At 44.9% G+C, this 13,666-nt stretch overlaps 1 protein-coding gene and 1 pseudogene across 1 annotated transcript in view; one reads left to right on the forward strand and one right to left on the reverse strand.

The window, feature by feature from the left end:
* Positions 1 to 1,132: 1,132 nt before the first annotated feature.
* On the reverse strand, positions 1,133 to 1,497 carry LOC105536303 (annotated as a pseudogene).
* Positions 1,498 to 2,420: 923 nt separating this feature from the next.
* Positions 2,421 to 13,666, forward strand: part of LOC105536409 (nuclear pore complex-interacting protein family member A2-like) — a 34,289-nt gene continuing 23,043 nt past the window's right edge. Inside the window, exon 1 of the mRNA XM_011975811.1 lies at positions 2,421 to 2,435. Coding sequence (XP_011831201.1) covers positions 2,421 to 2,435 — 15 coding nt within the window. The remainder of the gene's footprint in view (positions 2,436 to 13,666) is intronic.

Here is a 13,666-nt window from a genome sequence, read left to right on the forward strand (position 1 = left end):
CAAACCAGAACTAGTTAGTCCTATTCTAGCATGTGCAGGCAATATCCATTTGCATGGCTTTGCTTAATAATTTGCAAGCCTGACCTATATTCATAGCTCACAGGCTGGGAACACAGTCATCTGCTATAATTTATATGATCTTGTGACACCACCTGCCAAAAATCATATTAAATGGTTTGTGACTTTTGTTGATCCTCTTCTAGCCTTTGACACAATATATAAGCAAAAATATGAACTCTCCTGCTTGTAATTTCCAGTTGGATAAAACAAAGATGTGTCCTGTATTCTTTTATTTTTAACTTGAAACCACACTGAGATAGCCCATTAGTTTGCTTTCCTACTGACCCACACAACTGTTAGGCACAGTGCAGGCCACTGACCAGCATCAGCTCCAAAGGGTCAGTGTCTGTGCCCTGCAGGTTGTTGCATATGGTAGAGCCCTGCCACCCTGCTCTGCACTGGAGCACAGAAGGCCAAGCATTCTCTTGAATGCAAATAACCTGATGTGGGTATCATGGACTAGGAGTAGTTTTAGTAGACAATGAATACTGCTATCTAATGACCTCCAGAAACAAGGGCGACCACATCTGGATCTGAAATAATCATTTTAATGGAAATCCTCCAACTTTAGGGAGATTTATAGGAAAAAATAATAAACAATAAATCATCTTATTTAGTTACTTTGGGTGTACATTTCACAACCAGTTTTAACAGGGTTTATTGCTCAAAATTAGACGTGCCGCAGGGGTGTGTGTGTGTGTGCACACACATATGTGGATGTGTAGCCAAACAGGATATATGGTTACATGCCTGCTTTACATTTTTTCTGGGCTAATTTGTATTGCCATTGCATTTTATGATGTGGAATTGTGGGGAATCAGTTACCCATTCATTGCCTTGTTAGGGAACTCTCAGCTTTCCTCCTGAAGAGAATCTTGACTCTGCCTGCAGGGACTCCCTTGACGCACTTTGGAGGGGATATGGGTTGGCCTCTTCAGAAACATTTTCCCTACCTTCCTTCCTTCCTTCCTTCCTTCCTTCCTTCCTTCCTTCTTTCCTTCCTTCCTTCTTTCCTTCCTTTCTTCCTTCCTTTTTTCTTTTCTTTCTATGTGTGAGGCAAAGATTTATTTCTTCATTTCTTGCATTTGAAGTACTCTTCGATGACATCCTTGGCCTGAGACTCCTTCCATAGTCCTTAACTAGTACACAACTGCAACCAACCACTTTACAGGATTTCCCCTCTCTGTCAGTTGTACAGGGGCCTTCCCATTCCCCTAGTTTCTTGTTGTCGTCACCCTTGATTAGGTTGATTTGGTGTTCAGCACAAAGGGTCTCCACCAACTTGACATACATAGGCTTATTACAGTTGGATGCAAGCACACAAAGGTGGGCTTGACACTTGTCTAAGGCTTTGGAAGCTTCATGAATTCCACATGCTAGGCCATCGTGGCTGAGGGTGGTCTTCAGCACTTCTTGTAAAGCAGTATTAATGTCCATGACACCTCCAGCAGCAATCCTCGGCCATTTTCTTTTGGCATTTTTCTCTCTCCAAAGTCTAGCTGATTATCAGCTTAGACACATAGTAGGCTATGTGCTATGAACAACAGGCATCCTGGATTATTTTACAAACTCATGGATAGTTATTTTGAAACTGCCTTCACCTCTGCAAAATCAGGACTGAGACAGTGAAAGAAAGCTAACTTAACCGACTCCATCTTGCTTCTAACCTCCAAGCTGTCTTTGTTCATTCCTGGGCATAGGCTGAACTAACTTTGGGAGAAACTTAGTTTGTAGTTATAGTTTAAATAAAGATGGTAACAGCCCTTTCCCAAAGCAGACCTGCTTCTTGTCTGGGGACTAGACTAACATTAGGCACAGGATTAGAAATTATGGTTTAGGAGTCACGCAGCTGGAGGCTGCAAGATTCTGACCCTCCCTAAACTGCTCCCAAGATCACTGTTTGAGACATTTTGCAGACCCTGCACTTGATGGATCAGCTGGTACCACCCAGATGGAGAAACTGGCTCGTCTGATCTTGCGGCCCCTACCCAGGAGCTGACTCAGTGCAAGAAGACAGCTTCGACTCCCTATGATTTCATCCCTGACCAATCAATACCCCTGGCTCACTGGCTTCCCCCCACCAAGTTATGCTTAAAAATTTGGCTTCCCAAATTCTCAAGGAGACTGATTTGAGTGATAATAAGACTCCAGTCTCCCGCACAGCCGGCTCTGCGTGAATTACTCTTTTTCTACTGCAATTCCCTGTCTTGATCAATCGGCTCTGTCGAGGCAGCAGGCAAGGTAAACCCCTTGGGCGGTTACAGTCTTCCTCCTTCAGCGAAACTCCAAGTTCCTCGTTGATAGTGGCAAACACCAGTTGCCATATTTTCTATTGTTCCTGGCACAGAAAGTCCCTGTTCATGGTCCTGCTGGATGTAAGGGCCCAGGTGCTGAAAAGTTACCTCCCACCTCACCCCAACCTCATCAGTGGGGCTGGATACTGGCAGTGGGCAGAGGAATGAAATTTATTATTTATTTATTTTTTAAATTTATTTTTGAGATGGAGTTTCACTCTTGTCGCCCAGGCTGAAGTACAATGGCACCATCTCAGCTCACTGCAACCTCCGCCTCCTGGGTTCAAGCAATTCTCTTGCTTCAGCCTCCTGAGTAGCTGGGATTACAGGTGTCTGCCACCACACCCAGCTAATTTTTGTATTTTTAGTAGAGATGAGGTTTCACCATGTAGGTCAGGCTGGTCTCGAACTCCTGACCTCAGGTGATCCACCCGGCTCGGCCTTCCAAAATGCTAGGATTACAGGCATGAGCCACCATGCCCAGTCTTTTTATTTTATTTTATTTTATTTTATTTTAGGACCGAGTCTCACTCTGTTGCCCAGGCTGGAGTGAAGTGGAGTGATCTCGGCTTACTGAAACCTCCACCTCCCAGAGTCAAGCAATTCTCCTGCCTCAGGCTCCCGAGTAACTAGGACTACAGGCTCATGCCACCACACCCAGCTAATTTTTGTATTTTTAGTAGAGATGGGGTTTCACCATGTTGGCCAGGTTGGCCTCAAACTCCTGGCCTCAGGGGACCCACCTGCCTCAGCCTCCCAAAGTGCTGAGATTATAGGCTTGAGTCACTGCACCTGGGGAAATTTATTTCATTAGATGCTCAAAAAATGCATGACGCATGAGTGGGACTTTCTGCCTCCATCCCACATCTGCCAGAGCAAGGAGAGAGCCCAGGAGCTGGGGGTATTCTGGGTAAGACTCCCTCTCCCTCGGCCACATTGTCATTGTCACAGTGAAGAAGACCCCTGGAACTCCAACTGTTCCTGGCAATCCCTCCTTCCTCCCCCACCACAGACAACCCCCACCATCATTATTTTCCCTGAGAGCATCAGGACCCATCTCCTTAGGGCCTTTATCTCCATATACATCAGTCACTCCAAGAAGCTCAGGCCCCTGAGTCATCCCTTCCCTTATCTCCTAGGCCTGAGTCCGCATATAGCTCTATGTGACTCTCTCCACCACTCCCCAGCCTGCATTTTTCCCCTTAGCACATACATCACCTGACATATCACACATTTGACTGGCTTGTTAGTCTCCCCTGATTGAGGGTGCGGTGTTCTGTCTCTCTTGTTTGACCACTATCCCCCCAGGATCTACAAGGTGTCTGGCATGTAGCAGGGACTTAATAAACGTGTGTTGAGGAATGAATGAACAAACAAAAGCATCTTTAGTGTCCTCCGTTCTCTGGACCTCAGGCTCCACTGCGGTCTAGTTAGTCTTGATCTTCAGGTCTAAACAAGGCCCAAACCACAGGTCTTCGTCCATACTGGCTTATCCCACCTATCTAGCAGTTTCCCAGGCTGGGCTTTGGAGACAGGTGGGCTTGGATTTGAATCTTGACACTGCCATTATGAAGCTTTTAACACCTCTGTGCCCCATTTTCCTTACGTGTAAAACCAGAAGGATGCCTAACTCCTGAGAATGTGGTAAGTGAATTAAATGGAAAGTATGTGTAAGGAGCTCAGCACAACTCCTGGCACACAGTAAGTGCACAATAAATTGTGGCCACCAGGGAGGCAATAGGGCAGAGTGAGGAGGAGCAACAGACTTCCTCTGGTGCCATCTCCTACGAGTTGGTAGAAGAAGCCTGGCGCACTGTGCACAGTGGATTCTGGTCAGGCCCTGAGCTCAAGGGAAAAGAATCCCATGATTGATTACTGATGTCTGTCATGGGCATGGGGACCGGGCAACAGGGGAAGGTGAAAGACAGTAGCAGCCCCAAGCCATACATTTGCCATCCTGATCTAGAATTTCCACCATTGCTCCTTTTCTTGTGCATATCTTGACTGTTTTTAAGGGCGAGAGCTCCCCTGTTTTCAACAGTTCTTTTCTGACTCGGTAATTTCTCACACACCCCAGCCCTGAAAATTGTGCAGTCTGCTTCTCTGAGTCCCAACACTCTTTTCTCTGCTTTTCCTTTATTATTTATGATGAAGCATTTGGTTTTTAAAACACTTTCTGGCCTCCTTTCTGCGCATATTATAGGTGGAACATGCCTTCAGGGTAGATTTCACCTTCGAAAACTAACACAGGAAAGTGCACAGGGTTGCCAGTCAGAAAATCTGAACTTGCTGTGAATTGGAGCTCATCACCTTGCCTTTTGGAGTCTGTTTCCCCAGCTGAAAAGCAGAGCCCTAAGATGCCTTTGCAGCCCATGGTATCCCAGGGCTGTAGTGGGAATCAGCATTTCACTGGGCTCTATGGAGAGGAAAAACTTTCATGTTTGGCCAGGCACGGCCGCTCACGCCTGTAATCCCAGCACTTTGGGAGGCCAAGGTAGGCGGATCGCCTGAGGGTCAGGAGTTCAAGACCAGTCTGACCAACATGGTGAAACCTCATCTCTACTAAAAATACAAAAAATTAGCCAGGCATAGTGTCAGGCGCCTGTAATCTCAGCTACGCAGGAGGCTGAGGCAGAAGAATCGCTTGAACTCACAAGGCGTAGGTTGCAGTGAGCTGAGATTGCACCACTCTACTGCAGTCTGGGTGACAGAGTGAGACTCCATCTCAAAAAAAAAACAAAAAAACCGCGTTCATGTTCTCATTGCATGTCCATGTATCCCCTCCTGTCACCAGGTCTCAAACCAGAGCTTCTGCAGATGCTCAAGATGCTTTTTCAGCAAGCGGGTAGTAGGATGAAGTTTCCAATGGGAGCAGTGGGCATTTGGCATGTACTTACAACAAGCGGAGTCTGGAGAACGGAAAAGAAAAACCAACTTTTCTCGCCTTAAACTGGCAATTGCAAAGTTGAGAGCTGGGAAAGCTAAATGCTGCCATCTGCCGGTCATTTTTATGTTAGCAGCATCAAAGTAGCCATAGTTTTATAAAGCTCTTGTTTAAACTCAGTAAAGACCCGGAGGGAGGAGGTGGCATTTACTGAGCACCTCCTGTTTATAAGTAACTGTCTTCAAGTGTGCTATGGCTACAGACATAAATTAGCTCTGGATGTTGCTGATAAAGAGAGCACAGATTCCAGAGAGCCAAGGCTGCCTCTCAGTGACTGCATGCCTTAAGCTCATCCTTCAACCTCTCTGAACTTCTGGTTTCTCAAAAGGTAAATTGACCAGGGTGATCTCTAAGGATTCAGAGGAAGGGCCTTAGAAGATGAAGAGGATGTTGACAGATGGGTACTGAGAAGGAAAAGAGGAGGGCATCCTATGCAGACAAAGAGGAGGGTGTCAAGGGAAGCCCTGACATGTGTCTCCTTACCTCATCCCCTTGTTTGTGAAGCCGAGGGGTGAGTTCCTGATCTTTAAGCGCTTGTCCACCTCTGACTTCTGGTCAAGGGAAGGGACAGAGGAGTTGGAAAGACTTCTTGATGGAAGAGTGAAACAAACACCTGTGTTGTGGGATCCACCAACTTTAGGAAATAGAACCATGTGATTACCTTTAAAGTATTCTATAATTTATTTACACATTATTACATAATTTATTTACAACATTCTACTGTTGCTGGACATTTAAATTATTTCCCATTGTCTCCAGGTTTGTTTTTCTGGCTTGGACATCCATGTGCATGCATTTCTTCTTATTCTTCTTTTTTTTTTTTTTTTTTTGAGACAGGGTCTTACTCTGTCACCCAGGCAAGGGTGCAGTGGCATGATCACAGCTCCTTGCAACCTTGACCTTCTGGGTTCAATTGCTCCTCCCCACTCAGCCTCTTGAGCAGCTGAGACTACAGGCACGCACCACCATGCCTGACTAATTTTTGTATTTTTTTGTAGAGGGGAGATTTTGCCATGTTGCCCAGGCTGGTTTCGAATTCCTGGGATCAAGCAATCCTCCCGCCTCAGCCTCCTAAAGTTCTGAGATTACAGGCATGAACCACTGTAACCAGCCATGTGTGCATTTCTGTCAATTACATACCCAGGGATGAAACTCTTGGCTTGTAGAGGGTGTACATTTCCAACTTTATAGATCATCACAATTTGTTATCCAAAGAGGTTGCACTAATTTAAATTTGTGTCACAAGTACGTGAGTTCCTATTGTTACAGGTAACTAGTCAGGCATGAGCAGGGGCAGGAGAGGGCTCGACCCCCACCCCCCCCACCAGTAATGTCACCAACTATCAGGCAGTTGTTAAACTGTCTCTAATAATGGGTCACAGCCTGCACCAGGGAAAGGCAGTCTCCTAATAGAAAAAACTTGAAACTGGTGATCAGCAGCTTCCCAGTAAGATCTCAGGAGTTGGGAGAGTGGGCTCAAGCATGCACACTAAGAGGCAAAATGGTGGAGTTTAACTTCTGGGGACATTCACCTGGTAGGGGAAGAATGCCTCAAGTGAGCATGCGCACAACTCCAGTAAACACACTGCATGCTCACCGCCCAACTGCTAGCAGACCACGGCACATGTGGACAGCCCACCCCCAGGGAAGAATCAGGGGAGAAGGGATGTAAAACCCTGAAACTGTGTCAACAGATATAGATAAACAGATAAAACCCCAAGTCAAAGGTCAAACAGTGCACCTGATCTCTCAAGTCGCCCCCTGGCCCTCTTCCAAGTGTACTTTACTTCCTTTTGGTCCCGATCCAAAGTTTGTTGTTGTTGTTGTTGTTGTTGTTGTTGTTGTTTTGATAGGGAGTCTTGCTCTGTCGCCCAGGCTGGAGTGCAGCCCCGCGATCTCAGCTCACTGCGACCTCCGCCTCCCGTGTTGAAGTGATTCTCCTGCCTCAGCCTCATGAGTAACTGGGATTACCGACACCCGCCGCCACACCCAGCTAATTTTTGTTGTTGTTGTATTTTTAGTTTGACGGGGTTTCACCATTTTGGCCAGATTGGTCTCAAACTCCTGACCTCAAGTGATCCGCCCACCTTGGCCTCCCAAAGTGCTAGGATTATAGGCATGTGCCACTGAGCCCGGACTAGTTTTTTAATACACTTTCACTCCTGCTGTAAAACTGGCCTCGGGCTCTCACTCTGCCTTATTATGCCCTTGGTCAAATTATTTCTGCTGAGGAGGCAAGAATTGAGGTTGCTGGCCGGGCTCGGTGGCTCACGCCTGTAATCCCAGCACTTTGGGAGGCCGAGGCAGGCGGATCACCTGAGTTCAGGAGTTTGAGACCAGCCTCAACATGGAGAAACCCCGTCTCTACTTAAAAAAATGCAAAATTAGCCGGGCGTGGTGGTGCATGTCTGTAATCCCAGCCATGTGGGAGGCTGAGGCAGGAGAATCGCTTGAACCCAGGAGGCGGAGGTTGCAGTGAGCCAAGATCCCTCCATTGCACTCCAGCCTGGGCAAAAAGAGCGAAACTCCATCTGAAAAAAAAAAAAAAAAAGAATTGAGGTTACTGCAGCCTCCTATGGATTCACCACCAGTAACACTATGATTCACTGGAAAGGCTTGAAATTGTCAGATTTTTAAAGGTTTGCTAATACAGTGGGGTAAAATGGTGTCTTACTGAGTTTTCGCTTATTTATTTATTTATTTTTTTGAGACAGAGTCTCACTCTGTCCCCCAGGCTGGAGTGCAGTGGCGCGATCTCGGCTCACTGCAAGCTCTACCTCCCAGGCTCACGCCATTCTCCTGCCTCAGCCTCCCCAGTAGCTGGGACTACAGGCGCCGGCCACCACGCCCGGCTAATTTTTTTGTATTTTTAGTAGAGACGGGGTTTCACCATGTTCGCGAGGATGGTCTCGATCTCCTGACCTCGTGCTCCACCCGCCTCAGCCTCCCAAAGTGCTGGGATTACAGGCGTGAGCCAGTTTTCACTTATTTTTAATAGAAGAAAAGGCATACAGATGTATTAATGTCTGGGGCAGGGGAGAGTCAGTGATTTCCCAACCTCCCAATGGGCTACAGAAGCTGACATACCCTTTTTCACAGGGTAAGGAGGAGATAGGGAATGTAGACAATTCCTTTGAGGGGCAACAAGTGATGGTTAGGGACAATTATCAACCCGGGAGACAGAAATTAACTTGTAAATGATTCTCTTTGGAATTGGAGCCTGAGAGGCAGGCACTGTGTTATGGAAAAGACCATCCATCCATGTGTGGTTGCATTCTTCACTCTTCTTTTGATTTCCCAGCTTCTAGGATGTCCCAGTGTCTTCCCTGTGGATCCCCCAGTACCTGCAGGTCACAGAGTAACACAGGCTGTGGCAGAGTCACCTGAGCTTCCCAGAGCAGGGAAGACCAAGCACTGGACACCCAATTTTTCCACAATTAAAAATACACATGGCCGGGTGTGGTGGCTCATGCCCGTAAGCCCAACACTTTGGGAGGCCAAGATGGGCGGATCACCTGAGGTCCGGAGTTCGAGACCAGCCTTCCAATATAGTGAAACCCTGCTCTACTAAAAATACAAAAATTAGCTGGGTGTGGTAGCGCACACCTGTAATCTCAGCTACTTGGGAGGCTGAGGCAAGAGAGTTGCTTGAACCCAGGAAGCAGAGGTTGCAGAGAGTTGAGATCATGCCACTGTACTCTCCAGTCTGGGCCACAGAGCAAGACTCCATCTCAAAAAAAAATAAATAAAATAAAGAAAAAATACACATGTCTTCATACATTTATTGATATTTTAAGTTTTTTTCTGTGAAAATATGTTTATTTCATTTGTCTCTTTTTCTATTGTTGTCTTTTTTCTTATTAATATGTAAGATTTAAAATATATATTCTTTGCCAGATGCAGTGGCTTATACCTGTAATCCCAGCACTTTGCGAGGCTGAGGCAAGAGGATTATTTGAACCCAAGAGTCCGAGACTAGCCTGGGCAACATAGTGGAACCCACGTCTCTACAAAAAATATAAAAATTAACCGCGCATGGTGTCATGAGCCTGTAGTCCCAGCTACTTTGGGAGGCTGAGGTTGGAGGATCACTTGAGCCTAGGAGATGAAAATCGCAGTGAGCTATGATTGCACGACTGCAGTCCAGCATGGGTGACAGAGGCAGACATCCTCTCTAAATAAGTAAATTAAATGTGTATTGTAGAAACAACTCCCTTATCAGTTATGTGTTTTGTAAATCTTACATCCCATTCTGTAGCTTGCCCTTTTACTTCCTTATTGTGTCATTTGAAGAATAGAAGTTTTTAATTATAATGTAACTGTGGTAGGCAGAATTCTCACTATCCCTCGCCCTTTTATGATGCCCCCCTGAAGAGTGGACAAAACCTGTGAATATAGCAGGATGTCACTTCCGTAATCATGCTGCATATATGGCAAAAGAAATTTTGCAGGTGTAACTAGGATTACTAATTGGTTACATATGAGTTAATCAAGAGGGAGATTATCTAGGTGGGCCCAAACTCATCACATGATCCCTTCAATCTGGCGTCTAGGGACCAGAGACAGAAAACTTCAGAGAGTTTCAAATTGCAGGAAAACTTGGCAAGCAAATCTGGCTGGTGTGTGTGTGTGTGTGTGTGTGTGTGTGTGTTTGTTTGTTTTGTTTTGTTTTGTTTTTTTGAGACAGGGTCTAACTCTGTGGCCCAGGTTGGAGTGCACTAGTGCAATCTCCACTGTCTGCAACCTCTGCCTCCCAGGTTCAAGTGATTCTCATGCCTCAGCCTCCTGAGTAGCTGGGACTACAGGCGCATACCACCAAGCCCAGCTAATTTTTGTATTTTTTTTTTTTTGTAGAGACAGGGTTTCACCATGTTGGCTAGGCTGGTCTCGAACTCCTGACCTTAAGTGATCCGCATGCCTTGGCCTCCCAAAGTGCTGAGATTACAGGCTGTGAGTGAGTCACTGTGCCTGGCCAAGGCTGACTTTGAAGATGGAGGAGGTTACGTGCAGATGCCCTCCAGGAACTAAGAGCAGCTCCTGCCTGATAGCCGACAAGGACCCCATCCCACAACTTCAGGGAGATGAACCTGCCACGAGCATGTGAGCATGAAAGAGGACTCAGGGCTTCAGGTGAGAACACAGCCCTGCCGGCACCTTGATTGAAGCTGGCAAGACCCCAAGTGGAAAGCCCAGCCACACCACGCCTGGGCCTCTGGCCTACAGATCCACAAGCTAACAAATGACTTTAAGCTGCTAAATTAGGATTGGTTATGCAGCACTAGCAAACAAATGCAGTAGTTATATTCATCAGCATTTTTCTGTATTTATTTCACCTTCTGAGCTTAAAAAATCATTCTTGGAAGGCCAGGCATGGTGGCTCACGCCTGTAATCCCACCACTTTGGGAGGCTGATGGGTGGATCACTTGAGGTCAGGAATTCAAGACCGGCATGGACAACATGGTGAAACCCCATCTCCACTAAAAATACAAAAATTGGCCGGGTGTGGTGGTGTGTGCCTGTAATCCCAGTTACTTGGGAGGCCTAGGCAGGAAAATCACTTAAACCCAGGAGGCGGAGGTTGCAGTGAGCAGAGATCGCACCACTGCACCCCAGCTTGGGTGACAGAGGGAGACTCCGTCTCAAAAAAAAAAATCATTCTCGTGATTGATATTTTCTTCTAAAAATTTTTACGGTTTTATTTTTTCACATTTAAGTATTCAAAATCAAATTTTTTCTATGGTATGAGGTAGAGCTCTGACTTCCTTTTTCCCCCATAAGGATAACAATTTTTCCTGTACGACTTATTGAAGAGCCCATCATTTCTTCACAGATCTGCAGTTACAATTCAGTCATGAATCCAATTTCCATGTAAAGGAGAGTTGGTTTCTGGCCTCTTTATTCTGTGTCATTATTTAATTTGTTTATCACGGTGTAATTGTGTAAACCAGTCTGTCTTAATTACTATGGCTTTCTAGTTATCTGCTAGATGTCTGCTAAAGTAACTTACCCATCTTGTTCTTCAAGAGTATCTTGGCTTTTGGCTCTTTCAAATAAGATTTAAAATAGATTATCAAATTTCATTACAGGCTTACTCCTGTAATCCCAGCACTTTGGGAGGCCGAGGTGGGTGGATCACCTGAGGTCAGGGGTTTGAGAGCAGCCTGGCCAACAGGGGGAAACCCTGTCTCTACTAAAAATACAAAAATTGGCCAGGCGTGGTGGCATGAGCCTGTAATCCCAGCTACTAGGGAGACTGAGGTAAGAAACAGGAGACTCACTTGAACCTGGAAGGCCGAGGTTGCAGTGAGCTGAGATCGCGCCTTTGCACTACAGCCTGGGCGACAGAGCCAGATTTCATCTCAAAAAACAAAACAAAACAAAAACAAAAACAAAAAACAAACCGTTAGTATTTGTTTGAATTATAGTACACATTATAGCTATAAATCAGTTGGGAGACTGACATCTTCAATGGACTGAATATCCCAATCTATGAATATGGCCCTATCCTTTTCAAACTAATGCAGGAACAGAAAACCTGCATGTTCTCATGTAGAAGTGGGAGATAAATAATGAGCACACATGGATGCATAGAGGGGAACAACAGACACTGGGGCCTATGGGAAGATGGAGGGTGGGAGGAGGGAGAGGAGCAGAAAAAATGACCAGTGGGTACTGGGATTAATACCTGGGTGATGAAATAATCTGTATAACAAACTCCCATGACAGGAGTTTTCCTATATAGTAAGCCTGCACATGTACTCCTGAACTTCAAATAAAAGCTAGAATATGGTCTGTGTCCCTTTTGCCTAAGACTTCTTTAATGTTTTTCTCTTTTTCTTGTCGTTTTGGTTTTTGTTTTGTTTTGAGACAGAGTCTCATTCTGTTGCCTAGGCTAAAGTGGAATGGCACGACCTTGGCTCACTGCAACCTCCGCCTCCCAGGTTCTAAGAGATTCTCCTGCCTCAGCCTCTCCAGTAGCTGAGATTACAGGCACATGCCACCATGCCCAGCTAATTTTGTATTTTTAGTGGATACAGGGTTTCCCCAAGTTGGCCACCCTGGACTCGAATTCCTGACCTCAGGTGATCCACCTGCCTCGGCCTCCCTAAGTGCTGGGATTATAGGTGTGAGTCACCATGCCTGGCCTCTTTAATAACTTTCATAAAGATATATAGTTTTTTCCACTTACACATCTTTTGTTAAATTTATTTTTAGGCATTTTGTATCCTTTATTGCAACCATAAATGGTATCTTTTCAAAATTTGTCTCTTCTGTTTGTGGCTGCTAGAAATGAGAATGATTTTTATATTTTGTATCCCACATTCTTGCTGAATATTCTTATCCATTCTTTTTTTAAAAAAAAAATTTTGAGATGGGCTTTCACCATGTTGCCCAGGCTGGTCTCAAACTCCTAAGCTCAAGCGATCGTCCCACCTCAGAATACCAAAGTGCTGGGATTACAGGCATGAGCCACTGCACAAGGCCTAAATTTTCTTATCTATTCTAATAACTTAGCCGTAGATTCTCTTTGCCTTAATTTCTTTAACAGATATAGGATAATTTGGATTTTTGTAATTTGTGTCTTTTGAGGAAATTTGTCAGTTTTATCTAGCTGTTAACTTTATTGACATAAAGTTGTTTATAATATTATTTTATTTTTAATATCTGTAGGATTTAATTGATATCTTCTTTTTGTTCTCAAAATTGGACGTTATGTCTTTTTTCCTGAGGAGTCTTGCTGGAAGTCTTGTTTTGTCTCTGCTAGGATTTTATCATGTAGTTGTGTTATTGCCCCTGAGTTTTTGGTTTTGTTACCTGCTTGCTCCGTTGGTATGTGATGATGCGGGAAGATTTAAAAGTGATGTCATCGCCATTGCTGCCATTTTCTAGAACCCTAAACTTTTAGTTTTGAAGTATATTTCAGTAGGTAGAATTCGATGTTGGCAGATTTTTTTCATTTCAACATGAAAAATGTCATTCCATGGGGTTCTGTCTTCTGTAGTTTCTGATGAAAAGTCCTTCTCCCACTTATTGTTGTTTCTTTGAAAGTAATATGTCTTTTTTTCTCCTCTGGCTGCTTTTGAATGTTTCCTTTTATCTTTTTAATCATGTTTTTTTTCTATTTGCCTGCTTAGGATTTGTAGAGATTCCTCTCTGTAAATTAATGTCTTTTATTTGCTTTGAGATTTGTGGGGGACCATTTTCTCTTTTTTTAAAATTTACTTATTTATTTTATTTTATTTTATTTATTTATTTATTTTCTGAGGCGGAGTCTCGCTCTGTCTCCCAGGCTGGAGTGCAGTGGCGCCATCTCGGCTCACTGCAAGCTCCGCCTCCCGGGTTCACGCCATTCTCCTGCCTCAGCCT

This window comes from Mandrillus leucophaeus, unplaced genomic scaffold (assembly GCF_000951045.1).
Source record: "Mandrillus leucophaeus isolate KB7577 unplaced genomic scaffold, Mleu.le_1.0 Scaffold1010, whole genome shotgun sequence".
NCBI classification, from domain to species: domain Eukaryota; kingdom Metazoa; phylum Chordata; class Mammalia; order Primates; family Cercopithecidae; genus Mandrillus; species Mandrillus leucophaeus.